The following is a 14425-nucleotide window of genomic DNA, read 5'->3' as shown; positions in this document are numbered from 1 at the left end:
CAAACACTGATTTTTTTAGGGACCAGTTCACCAATTGTGGTACAACTGGGCTGTGCAAATGAAAAATTTAATTTTTTACACAAAAATGCAGTTCTGGCTCAAAATTTTTCATTTTTACAAGGAATGAAGGAGACAAAGCACCCCAAAATCTGTGCCCCAATTTCTCACGAGTACGGCAATGCCTCACATGTGACCAAAAAATACCATTTGGGTGCATGGCAGGACTCAGAAGGGAAGGAGTGATATTTGGATTTTGCAGCACAGATTCTGGTGGAATGTTGGTGGGTGCTATGTCGCATTAGCAAGACCCCCGAAGCACCAATACAGTGGAACCCCCCCACAAGTGACCCCATTTTGCAAACTACACCCCTCCGGGAATTCATCTAGGGGTATAGTGTACATTTCAAACCCCCAGGGGTTTCACCAATTGTGGTACAACTGGGCAGTGAAAATGAAAAATTAAATTTTTTACACAAAAATGCAGTTCTGGCTCAAAATTTTTCATTTTCACAAGGAATGAAGGAGACAAAGCACCCCAAAATATGTGCCCCAATTTCTCCCGAGTACGGCAATGCCTCACATGTGACCAAAAAATATCATTTGGGTGCATGGCAGGACTCAGAAGGGAAGGAGTGATATTTGGATTTTGCAGCACAGATTCTGGTGGAATGTTGGTGGGTGCTATGTCGCATTAGCAAGACCCCCGAAGCACCAATACAGTGGAACCCCCCCACAAGTGACCCCATTTTGCAAACTACACCCCTCAGGGAATTCATCTAGGGGTATAGTGTACATTTCAAACCCCCAGGGGTTTCACCAATTGTGGTACAACTGGGCAGTGAAAATGAAAAATTAAATTTTTTACACAAAAATGCAGTTCTGGCTCAAAATTTTTCATTTTCACAAGGAATGAAGGAGACAAAGCACCCCAAAATATGTGTCCCAATTTCTCCCGAGTGCGGCAATGCCTCACATGTGACCAAAAAATACCATTTGGGTGCATGGCAGGACTCAGAAGGGAAGGAGTGATATTTGGATTTTGCAGCACAGATTCTGGTGGAATGTTGGTGGGTGCTATGTCGCATTAGCAAGACCCCCGAAGCACCAATACAGTGGAACCCCCCACAAGTGACCCCATTTTGCAAACTACACCCCTCAGGGAATTCATCTAGGGGTATAGTGTACATTTCAAACCCCCAGGGGTTTCACCAATTGTGGTACAACTGGACAGTGAAAATGAAAAATTAAATTTTTTACACAAAAATGCAGTTCTGGCTCAAAATTTTTCATTTTCACAAGGAATGAAGGAGACAAAGCACCCCAAAATATGTGCCCCAATTTCTCCCGAGTACGGCAATGCCTCACATGTGACCAAAAAATACCAGTTGGGTGCATGGCAGGACTCAGAAGGGAAGGAGTGATATTTGGATTTTGCAGCACAGATTCTGGTGGAATGTTGGTGGGTGCTATGTCGCATTAGCAAGACCCCCGAAGCACCAATACAGTGGAACCCCCCACAAGTGACCCCATTTTGCAAACTACACCCCTCAGGGAATTCATCTAGGGGTATAGTGTACATTTCAAACCCCCAGGGGTTTCACCAATTGTGGTACAACTGGGCAGTGAAAATGAAAAATTTAATTTTTTACACAAAAATGCAGTTCTGACTCAAAATTTTTCATTTTCACAAGGAATGAAGGAGACAAAGCACCCCAAAATATGTGCCCCAATTTCTCCCGAGTACGGCAATGCCTCATGTGTGACCAAAAAATGGCAGGACTCAGAAGGGAAGGAGTGATATTTGGATTTTGCAGCACAGATTCTGGTGGAATGTTGGTGGGTGCTATGTCGCATTAGCAAGACCCCCAAAGCACCAATACAGTGGAACCCCCCCACAAGTGACCCCTCTTTGCAAACTATACCCCTCAGGGAATTCATCTAGGGGTATAGTGTACATTTCAAACCCCCAGGGGTTTCACCAATTTTGGTACAACTGGGCTAAGAAAATGAAAAATTACATTTTTTTTACACAAAAATGCAGTTCTGGCTCAAAATTTTTCATTTTCACAAGGAATGAAGGAGACAAAGCACCCCAAAATCTGTGCCCCAATTTCTCCCGAGTACGGCAATGCCTCATGTGTGACCAAAAAATGGCAGGACTCAGAAGGGAAGGAGTGATATTTGGATTTTGTAGCACAGATTCTGGTGGAATGTTGGTGGGTGCTATGTCGCATTAGCAAGACCCCCAAAGCACCAATACAGTGGAACCCCCCCACAAGTGACCCCATTTTGCAAACTATACCCCTCAGGGAATTCATCTAGGGGTATAGTGTACATTTCAAACCCCCAGGGGTTTCACCAATTTTGGTACAACTGGGCTGTGAAAATGAAAAATTACATTTTTTTACACAAAAATGCAGTTCTGGCTCAAAATTTTTCATTTTCATAAGGTATGAAGGAGAAAAAGCACCCCAAAATCTGTGCCCCAATTTCTCCGGAGTATGGCAATGCCTCATATGTGACCAAAAAATACCAGTTGGGTGCATGGCAGGACTCAGAAGGGAAGGAGTGATTTTTGGATTTTGCAGCTCAGATTGTGGTGGAATGAATGGTGGGTGCTATGTGGCATTAGCAAGACCCCCGAAGCACGGTGAAATGATGAACCTAATAATCCATAGATGTGTGGTATATTTTAAAACACTCCTTTATACATAGGCCGGGTTTGTCGGGGCAAGTTTCACAGTGGAAAATAGTATCCTTTCTTATTCCCTTTTTATAGCAAACTTTGCACCTTTTTTGTGTCCTGCCCTTTTTTGCAGTGGAGGGGATTTCGTTAGGAAAATGCTGCCCTGGTACAATACGGGGGCCAGTACTAGAAGTACTGGGGCCCTCTGCCTGCTGGTTCCCAAATATTAGGCCCTTTATGACTTCCTCTTGAAAGTGCATAAATGTCCCCCTCTGGCTGGTAGAACGGAATAGCACGTAAGCGTTATACAGTGCCATCTGGATGATATACACGGCCAGCTTCTTGTACCAGATTTTTGTTTTCCGCAGGGCACTGTACGGCTTCAGTACCTGATCTGAAAGATCCACTCCGCCCATGTACTTATTGTAATCTAGGATACAATTAGGTTTTGAGGTGTGGGTACTGGTACCTCGTACAGGGACGGAGGTGGTACTGTCTCCATGAATTGTTGTCAGTATAAGGACATCCCTCTTGTCCTTATATTTGACCAACAACATATTTTCGGTGCATATTCCCCTGCTTTCACCCCTTCTCAGTAATTGGGCAACGTGCGTTTTTGGTAGGCCTCTTTGGTTCTTGCGCACAGTACCGCAAGCTGCTGTACCTCTTGAACCAAGGGCCTTAAACAGGGGGATGCTAGTGTAAAAGTTATCCACATAGAGGTGATAACCTTTATCCAGGAAGGGGTGCACTAAATCCCAGACAATTTTTCCACTAACACCTACGAGGGAGGGGGGGCATTCTGGCGGTTCAATTCTTGAGTCCTTTCCATCATATACCCTAAACCTGTGGGTGTACCCTGAGGTGCTTTCACACAGCTTATACATTTTTATGCCATACCTTGCCCTCTTATTGGGAAGGTACTGGCGGAATTTAACCCTTCCTTTAAAATGTATAAGGGACTCGTCGATACAAATAAATTTTTTCAGGGATGTACATCTCTGCAAATTTGGCACTGAAATGATCAATGACCGGCCTGACTTTGAATAGCCGGTCAAAGGTGGGATCATCTCTGGGTGGGCACTGTGCATTATCGGTGTAATGTAAAAATTTAAGGATTGTCTCAAAACGAGTCCGAGCCATGGCCATACGGTAAAGTGGGGTGCTGTACAGAACATCTGTTCTCCAATATTGCCTAATTTCTGGCTTTTTTACTATGCCCATATGTAACACCAGACCCCAAAACGTCATCATCTCTACTGCATCTACAGGGGTCCACCTAGCAAATGATGACGTGGGGTTTTGAGCAATAAACTGCTGGGCATATAAATTACTTTGGTCCACCATTAAATTTATAAAATCATCAGAGAAAAATAATTTGAAAAAGTCAATTTCTCTGAGACCTGTTGAATCAAATTGGATTCCTGGGATGGCCAAAAACTCAGGAACCTGGGGCTCAAAATTGTCTGGTGGTGGGGTCCATACGGGATCAATCATTTGGGGGGGGGTCTCAGCTGCTCTACGGGGGCGTCTTTGAGGGGGTCCCTCATCACTAGAGGAGGAAGAGGAGCTTAAGACGAATCCTTCAAATTCCCTGCTTGCATCACTGGCTGTGTCAGAGTCAGAGGCAAGCATGGCATATGCCTCCTCCGCTGAATACATTCTTCTGGATGACTGGGATGACATTTGGGATGACATTTGGGATGCCATTTTTATTTTTGTGTTTCTGTAAGTGTAATGTTTCAACACGTGTATAGTGTAGGGGGGGTACAAACTTTATTTCAACACGGGGGGTATGTAGTGTGTAGTGTGTATGTAGTGCAGAAAAAAAAATACTTTATACAGGAATTTGATCCCAAAAAAAAAAAAAAAATTGAAGGGGTTAAAAAAAAAAAAAAAAAAGGTCCTGCGCCAAAAATTGAGCACAGATGTTGGTCAGTAACGTCCGTCACTGAACAGCGCTCAAAGGCAACAGGAATTTGATCCAAAAAAAAAAAAAATATCAACCCTGTGCCAAAAATGCTGTTCAGTGATGTACGTCACTGATCAGCGCTCAGCGGCCACAGGACACCCACAAAAGCAACGTGGGTGTAAAAACAATTTAAAAAAAAATAAACCACAGCACTCTCCAAAAAAAAAACAATTTAAAAAAACTGCAGAAAAAAAATTATATCAACCCTGTGCCAAAAATGCTGTTCAGTGATGTACGTCACTGATCAGCGCTCAGCGGCCACAGGACACCCACAAATGCAACGTGGGTGTAAAAACAATTTAAAAAAAATAAACCACAGCACTCTCCAAAAAAAAAACAATTTAAAAAAACTGCAGAAAAAAAATTATATCAACCCTGTGCCAAAAATGCTGTTCAGTGATGTACGTCACTGATCAGCGCTCAGCGGCCACAGGACACCCACAAAAGCAACGTGGGTGTAAAAACAAAACCCCACTGCACTCTCCAAAAAAAACAAAAAACTGCAGATCAGTGATGCAGTGATGCAACACTGATTAGCAGTGAGGGGCAGCAGGCACCCAACTGTGGGTGCAACCTGACAGGGTATATATAAAAAAAAAAACCTGGACCCCCAAAAAGTTGCTGATCAGTTAATTTATACTGATCAGCACAAAAGGGGGGGCAGCAGGGGGGCAGCAGTCAGTTGCACAGGCAGCACAAGCTTTGGTGCAACTGACAGGTATATATATAAAAAAAATAACAACCCCTGCACCCCCAAAAAGTTGCTGATCAGCACAGATATACTGATCAGCACAAAAGGGGGTGCAGCAGACACAAAATATAGCACTCTCTATCACTCTCTGTCACTATCTCTGACTATCTCTGACTATCTCTCACTATCTGTCACTCTGGGGGTTATTCTAGTTAATTCTTTCTGACAAAATCCTTCTTAGATGGACAAAACCATGTGCACTGCGGGTGGGGCAGATGTAACTTGTGCAGAGAGAATTAGATTTGGGTGGGGTTTTTCTTCAAAGTGAGATCTATATTGCAGTGTAAAATCATGCAGTCAGTATTTTCCCTGCACAGAAACAAAAAAACTCACCCAAATCTAATTCTCTCTGCACATGTTACATCTGCCCCCCTGAAGTGCACATGGTTTTGTCCATCTAAGAAGGATTTTGTCAGAAAGAATGAACTAGAATAAACCCCTATATGACACTGCAGCAGCAGCACACAGGAAGTGACAAGATCCAGTAAGCATCCAGCTGCTGGCAGTACGCTATCAGCGGTGATCAGGTAAGTATCAGGCAAGTATCAGGCAAGGATCAGGTATGTATATCACGACAGATTGGCCGGTGACCGCTCTGCACGCAATTCCAGACCGGAATGGCGTCTGCAGCGCAGTCACCGTTAGTTTAAATAACGCGCTATGGCTGTGATTGGTCCGTCGGTCCGACGGACCAATCACAGCCTTGGGGGCAGGTGGGGTGAGGTGTGGTCATCACCGGTGACAGCAGGGACAGCAGACATGTTTAAACTGTCACCGCGTCTATAGACGCGGGGACAGTTTAAAGTCATGACGTATATATACGTCATGTGTCGGGAAGTACATCCCGGCCATGACGTATATATACGTCAAATGTCGGGAAGGGGTTAATGTGGAATCAGAATTCTTCTTAATGATTTTACTGTGTTATATCTTTATATTTCCTTGAACCGTCTTGTAATCAATCAGCCCGCACTGGCACATTTCTTCTTTTTTGCACATCTAGTATATTGGGGAGTGACTACCCCGTGCCAGCTGCTGCTAATTGTGTAGCACACAATCCTCTTTTTTCCTTTCATTCGCAAGGCGGGGCTTGGTGGAATTTGCAGCCTTGCGTATCAACCAGAAAAAAAACCTTTGTGTGGGCTATTTTTCATTAGCAGGAGCCAAGAGACAAGTAGATATGCTGGTACAGGCGGCGGCAAGCAGAGGGGTAAGGTTGGTCCCGGTAGCAGTGCAGCGCATCGATAGCCCTGCAGACCCCCCGGCGCTTACACTTATCAGCGCCTCCCCGGGACCGCGGGGTCTGTGTGGTTATTAATACGCCACTGAATTTACCCCTGTCACAAAGCGTAGTTTGTCTGTCTGTCATCTGTCTATGCCGCTCGCAGAGGCACATGCCACATACTTCAGCTCCATGTGTCAACCTTTGCTGGCTCTATGCATGTATGTTTCCATGTGGTTCTACTATGCAGGGGTTTCCCTCTAGGCCCAGTACTTGTCTGTCTGAGTCAACTGACTATTCTGGACCCAGTTAACATGGCCAATCACCATACAGCCAGTCTTTCAGCACTGATGAGTTGCCATTGCTTTGTTGTACAAACCCTGTATGCTATCTCATCTTTTGCACCGCCTGGTTGCACAGCTTTCCTGAGTAGCTGCACTGCTGCTATTATCTGTCCATCCCGGTGTTCCCAGGTAGCTGTTTTTTACTGCTGTTGCCTCTCTGGTTCAATCCCAGTAATCTTCACCTGCCGGGATCTGCTCATCGGTTTCTTCCCGGTAACCTGCACTGCAGTCGCATTTCAGTTCAATCCTGGTACCTGCACCTGCTGTGCTCTTCCTCGCCGGTTTAATCCCGGTAACCTGCACTGCAGTCGCATTTCAGTTCAATCCTGGTACCTGCACCTGCTGTGCTCTTCCTCGTCGGTTTAATCCCGGTAACCTGCACTGCTGTCTGCATTTCGGTTCATTCCCGGTATCTGCACCTGCTGTGCTCTGCCTCATCGGTTTAATTCCAGTAACCTGCAGCTGCTGTACTCTGCCTCATCAGTCAATTCAAGTAAACTGCACCTGTTGTGCTCTGCTCATCAATACTGTACATCCTGGTAACCTGTATTGCACTTAGCTCTCCAGTTCAATTCCGGTAACCTGCACTTGTTGTGCTCTGCAGCTTCCAGAGCAGAACAGAGCAGGTACAGGTACTGAGATAGAACCGAAGTGTGCAGACAGCAGTGCAGGTTACCAGGATGTACCAATGAGCAGAGCACAACAAGGGCAGGTCACTCATCCTAGTGAGTGAATAATAAAATGCAAAAAAAAAAACCACACACACACACACATTACATATGTTACCTGCAACCATAACATTTATTAATGTAGGCCCAATCACATAAGTGACGTTTTAGCTCCAGCCTACTTTAAACTGCTATGTGAAGTAGTTTTTATAAAATTAAAGGGCCTCAGAAAATATATTTAATAATCCAAGTTGAGGTGTTTTTGTGTAATCATTTTTAATATGTCAATTAGTTTGATAGCACGTGCATTGCTAGGTATTTCAAATTAGTGTAGGTTGTAGGTATTCTCCATTGCCAGTATTTGTTATGTTAATTATCTTTTCTTCTGCAGGTTCTTCTCATGTGTTGTCAACAGCACCACAGGGCTTGCCCCTTCCACTACCATCATCCTCACTCCTGTGGAGCCTACACCCCATGTGCCTCCACCACAGCAGCCACAACCACCACCGCTCACCAGTTACCGGTGTGGAAAAACTGTACTTGTCTCGACACCTTTTTCAGGAGCAACATGTACTCTTTATGTATCAGCAGACCAGCCAGCTGGACTATATTGGACAGCTAATGCGGTGCAACAACAGAATAGCGGGCTAAAGTGTTTGATGTTTTTGTATGTTTAAGTACATACAGTATTTTGGGGTACAAGGGAGTGTACTTGGGGGATAAATTAAGGGAATTTGATAGTTCAGCATTGCACTGTGCTCTCTGGTTCAATTCCAGTAACATGCACCTGTTGTGCTCTGCTCATGGGAACATCCTGGTAACCTGCATTGCACTTTGCTCTCAGTTCAATCATGGTAACCTGCACCTGTTGTACTTTGCTCATGGGTACACTGATGTCTGCATTTTGGTTCTATCTCGGTACCTGAACCTGCTGTGCTCATCGGTAATCCCTGTGACCTGTACCTGCTCTGTTCTGCTCTGGAAGCTGGCCTGCATTCTCCGAGCTCAGCACTCAAGCTTCATTTAAGGTGCTACTTCACAGTGTGTCTGACCTGCATTCTCCCAGCACTCTGTGTTACCACCAAGCTGGCCTGCATTCTTTCAGCTCACCACCGGTAGCCATGAGCGCTAGTATGGCTGTCCTGCATTTTCCCAGCACACCCTGCAGAGCAGATCATATAAATTATTATTGATATCTATTGCCAAATGTGATTCATCTTGATCCATGCATGGAAAAACCTGTTATTAGACCTGCTACATTTGTTGTCTGTATTGCAAGTCTGGGCCCTGTACTCTAGTATTATCCGGGTCAACAAATAACCTTACCTGTGAAAACCCCTTAGAACGGTGGAAATGGAAACCAAGTGGGATAGAGGATAAAATATTCATATTTGGTGGAACGCATGCCCACATAATACAGCCCACTTACGTCTTACTCTTGATGCCCCCTGGTGGGGAATGTTCTATCTCCGGACAAATCTGCTTAAAAATTTCATAGTATTTCTGTGTTTTAAATTGTGATGGGAACACAAGGGCAGAACAGCCAACCTGTAGATGTAAAAACAAGAGTTAAAATATCAATAAGGATGCCAGAGAAGGTAAAAAAAAGTATCAATATGATTATACAAATATAAAAACGGTAATAACAATAAAATACATAGGCTGATGACTCAACCCAATGATATATCCAGAAAATATTTGAATACACCACTTGGTTTTTGCAATGCCAAACTGCTACAACTACTTGACCTGAGTATAGTTTTGGGTTTATTTTTCTTCCAACTAGTGCACGATTAGATTTGAATGATTGTGGCATCACCATGACAATTTAGAACTTAGATTTATTATATCTTGTATGCCAGTATTTTGTCTACTCTGTGTCACGTTTAGTGATCTTGGTGAAGCACCAGCCGGAGTATAACGGAGGCTGGGTGCTTTAATGTAGGGCTGTTGCATGAACGACAGAGCGGAGTGAAGCAATTGAATAAAATTAAACCTTTTTAATGAAGATACTGCGATACAAGGATATGATAATGGCACAATGGTATAACTGTAGATATTGGATGAATGAGGATGAAGACAACAATAATAATAACTTATTGAAAGAATTTGTAGATGATGGTAAATGATGGAGTTATTGAAGAACTTGAAGATATGATGCTTTGAAGAATAACAATTGAAGAATAATAATTGAAGAATCGGAAGATGAAGTCAATTGAAGGAATCCCGCTGAATACGGTCGTGGCTGCCAAGGCACCAGAGAATCTGGCCACCGGAATTAACCGTCAGGAAACTTAAGGAGGAAGATGACACCTGTGGGATGTTTAACCTTGTCCTTGAATCCTTAGAGGCGGCAATGGAGTTCCGTGGTAGAATATGGTTGAATACAGTGGACGACCAGCAGGAATGGAGGAAGCAAAGACTTCACCTGGAAGATGGGGAGTCAGCCTGCAGCGAAGACTGCAGGAATTGCCAGGGATGCACGGAAATGCTATCGGGTGGACAACATTGTACTGACTGCCGGTCTGGCCCGGCTAGTCAGTATTTAAGTGCTGAGCTTGATGGTGATTGGCCGCAGGAGTGACATCATGACTGGAGCTGCGAAGTATAGGCTGAGGACACCAACAAGATGGCTGCCACCCGTTGTGGCAACAGAAAACAGCCGGCGGAGAATACTACGCGGAGGCGCTGCAGCCGGCGCTTCCCAGCCTGTGGCCTAGAAGGACGCTATCATGGCGGATCGCGCCTCACGCTACCCGGAGCCAGCACGCCCAGACACTGCACACTAGAACCGACACCCGGCAACGGAACATGGAGCCTGGGTGACGGAGCAACAGAATGTAGCAGGTCGGCGTCGGCATCAGAAGCGGAGGTGAGCGCCAGGGCAGAGGGCATAGCGTCAGAGCACTGCAGGGCTGAAACAGCACAGGGAGCAAGGGTAGCTGCAATGGTGGTCGTGACAGCACCCCCTCCTTTATGAGTGGCCCCAGGACACTCTTTGGGTTTAGCTGGAAATTTTTTGTAAATTTCCCGAATCATTCTGGGGGCGTGTACTTCAGACGCATTGGTCCAAGATCTTTCTTCAGCCCATAGCCTTTCCAATCAATTAGATATTGTAAACGTTTGTACCTAATGCGAGAGTCCAGAATTCGGGCCAACTCATATTCAATGCCCCCATGAGTGAGGACTTTGGGAGATTTGGGAAGTGCGGCATGAAATTTGTTCAAAACTAATGAAATTTGGAATTCTTAAGTAATGAGGTCATTTTCATTTGTAGGCAACTGGATTGATAATCTGTATTATCGGGAAGGGACCGATAAAACGAGGCGCAAACTTCATTGATGGTACACGAAGATGAATGTTGCGAGTGGACAGCCATACCTTATCACCCACTCTCAATGTGGGGATCAATCTTCCCCTGGACTGCGGCACCTATGTAGACCTGCTACTGAATGTGCTGAGCTCAGTAGGAACCCCTGCTCTATCCGGAACACACAAGGCAGAGGAATCTGGTGGCGTTCACAAGCTCTTCTCTCCAAGTGATTTCCTCTGTGGCGCTGGAGGTTGGTGGCCGCTGTTCTTAACAGACCCGTGGAAGGCCCTGGGGGGTGTGCTAGCCACCGCCATTCTATCCAGTACTGAGTGCCACTTCGCCAGTTATGATGTCAGGATACATGCAACAAATCCTTCATGCCATAAATGCCTCCAGTCAGAGACTTCTTGCTCAATTTGACGTTCTGGTGACTGTGCCTTTAAATCCTGTTGCTGTGGCCTCCCCACCTTCGTCACCGGCTCAACCTTTGGATACCCTTGTTAAGGAAGAGGAGCCCTATATACTGCTGACACGGGAGTTCGCTGACACCATATTATCTCCTGTTTTGGAGGACTACCACAAAATCGAAGATGTGGCTGTACCACTGGACTTGAAGCGATGACGCCTAATATATGATTGTTTCTTTTGCCATTATATTTGTGTTTATCCTTGAATCCTTGGATAAATAGGGCAAATTTGAGACTATTACCTCCCGCTACATATGTGCGGTTTTGGGTCTACAGGGGTGCTAAAAAAATTCTCAGCCGCTTCTAAATACTGGCTAGACTAAGGAGAGATATTTTGCTCTGATTTGATGTTTCGGATTCCATGTATACTGCTATGTTTGCTGATTCTTCTTTTCAGAACGATGTTGATGTACTGCCTTGTTGGAAATTAACCCCTATTTAGTAGATGTTATCCTGTTTGTTCTATCAGAGCTGGGATTGTGATAATTGGGATCACTACTATATATCCTGGATGGAATGTATCTATTCTACTGCATCAATTAACCGAGAGGTCTGGCCCTAATTTTGATACAATATCCGGTCTTTTTATATGCCCCAGCCAGTTAGTTTAGTATCTGGGTGGGGAGAGTTTTTTGGGATCCAGGTATACCTAGATTGGGGTTAGGTCATACAGGGTGGCGGGTTATGGGAAGGTTTGTTTTGGGGTCCTTTTGGGATTTATTTTGTTAGCAATAAGAAGGTTTACTTTGGGGGTTCTATTCCGTTAGTACAGGGCTGGGCAACACCGGCCCTCCAGATGTTGATGAACTACACATCCCAGCATGCCTTGCATCAGTTTCAGCATGGCCACATAGCAAAACTAATGCAAAGCATCCTGGGATGTGTAGTTCATTAACATCTGGAGGGCCGGTGTTGCCCAGCCCTGTGTAAGTACGTAGCTGGGCATTGTTCTCATTCTCTATCTCCTAATTTGATATTGCTGCGATGTTTAGATATTAGTACCTATGTATTGTCCGTATTTGATAGGTCATACTCCTCTCAATGTATAGGGTTTGGACATCTAGCGCTATAATCGCTACTATATCTGCCCGAATGGCGCCTTCGGGTCTGTGCTCTTTGACTATCCTGTATGTGGAGTATGCAGATATTACTCTTTACATGGATGTACACTTCACCTTCTATGTATGTTTTTTTGTGTATATCCTTCTGCGAGTCTCTGATACCTTATCGGAGTCTATCTATCTATCTATCTATCTATATATATATATTTGTATGTGGAGCTCTCATTGCGGGATTTCTGGTGGCTTGGCACCCATCCATTCTACCGGGTTGTACGTAAGTGCTGTACGTGTATATATATATATTTCTATAGTATAATGGCTCCTATCCACTAGTGCGATAGCCAATTTGTATCCGATTCTTAGTTTCCAGAATGAGGGATCAGATGAAAAGTGGCCATATTGCATGCATTTTCCCATGCGATACCTTGCACTAGTGTATGGGGGCCTTAAGAAATCTTTGCTTCTCCATTTAGATACTACCTGATAATTCTAGATAGTTCTACCCTGGGTCTGGTAGATTTACTTAGCCTTTTAGAAGGTAAAAAAAAATCCATAACTCATCTATTACAATTCTAATTAATACTATTGCTTCTGACATAGATGAGTCTTACTCGGATTTACATAGGATTAGAGGCAGATTTAGGGATCAAACCACCCATAAACACAACATTAATGGCCTATGTCCTCTACCCCCCCCCCCTTAATTGTATTATTTTCATTAAGTCATAAGAATTGCTTTAATGATAAAAACTATAGCGTTATAATAAAGCGTGCCATGACCTCTGACATTTTACATGCCTCTGATAACTGGTCAGGCTCTGATTGGCCAGCCTCCAGATCCAAACGCACACTGATCCATCCATTTCCCAGTACCTACAGAATATATCCCCTGTACCATATTGTAGGCATGTCTCAGCTGTCCACACCCCACTTAGGTGCACAGAAGGACTCTTCACTGGGGAATTTCAGAGTAATAAAAGGAATATCTGAGTGTCGCCCCAGCAAGTGGCATCCCTAGACATGTGCCTCATATGTCTACATATATTTAGCAGTATTCAGTTTAGCATACCTTTCTGAGCACATATTCCAATTCCTTTGTTTGATATGCCGGATTCACAGATACCTGTAGATAGGAAAACTATTATTTATGAAGGAGGTATTTTATGTGTAATCAAAAAGTATTTCTATTTATTCAACATGTGTTACAGGACCACAGACAAATCGTGAACATTAGTACAAGGTATTTCTCTAGCAAATTACATTGTTCAAGTAAAAACTTCTTAGCAGTGGTGGTTTTTACCTGTGGGCTGCACCCCCCTCCACACACACACACACACACACACACACATAAAATCCGCCATTGTAGTGAAGCCAGATGCAGTCTGTGAGACTGCACTGGCTTAACTTTGACTGGCAGTGAAGTACGACCTGCCAGTCACAAGGCAGTCCCACTGGGAGGTGTCCACTCCCTTCGGGACGACTCTCTATTGGCTGCTGAGCAGCAGCCCATAAAATTCGGGGTCTGAGCATGTGCAGTACCTTCGTTGGTACTGCACATGCGCTGGTCCAGGTGCCTGTCATCTGTATTGTACAGGTAGCCCATAGAAGCTGGCCGCATGCGCAGTACAGAGGTCGATACTGTGCATGCACCAGTCCCAGCGCCTGTCATCATAGTACAGGTGCCGGATGTGAATGCAAATGCTGCACCGGGGACCAGGAGGAGCAGTGGCAGCAGGGTGGGTGCCGGCACCCTGGCCAACGGCAGCCCCCCTCCTACCGAAAGGTACGAGCTGCCAATGGTTATTAGTATATATAGAGTTGCACAGACAGACATATAGGGGGGGTATTGGCATCCCTAAAAGAAAAACACGCCCTGTCCACCCCTACATGGGCAGGCGGGTGTGTGGCAGCCAGGAGCGGGGCAAAGCAGCGCTGCGGGGG

General features: G+C 44.8%; 1 protein-coding gene across 1 annotated transcript in view; it reads right to left on the bottom strand.

Annotated features, from left to right (window-relative positions):
* Positions 1-14425, bottom strand: part of LOC146008613 (medium-chain acyl-CoA ligase ACSF2, mitochondrial-like) — a 144263-nt gene that overhangs the window by 68540 nt on the left and 61298 nt on the right. The window contains exons 4-5 of the mRNA XM_083148087.1: positions 13554-13607; positions 9073-9191 (exon numbers count right to left, since the gene is read on the bottom strand). Of these exons, the coding sequence (XP_083004213.1) occupies positions 9073-9191; positions 13554-13607 (173 nt within the window). The remainder of the gene's footprint in view (positions 1-9072; positions 9192-13553; positions 13608-14425) is intronic.

The sequence above is a fragment of the Crinia signifera genome, chromosome 6, assembly GCF_055691185.1.
Source record: "Crinia signifera chromosome 6, ASM5569118v1, whole genome shotgun sequence".
NCBI lineage: Eukaryota > Metazoa > Chordata > Amphibia > Anura > Myobatrachidae > Crinia > Crinia signifera.
The sequence above is the reverse complement of the archived record's forward strand: the minus strand, read 5'-3'. Positions and strand labels throughout refer to the sequence as shown.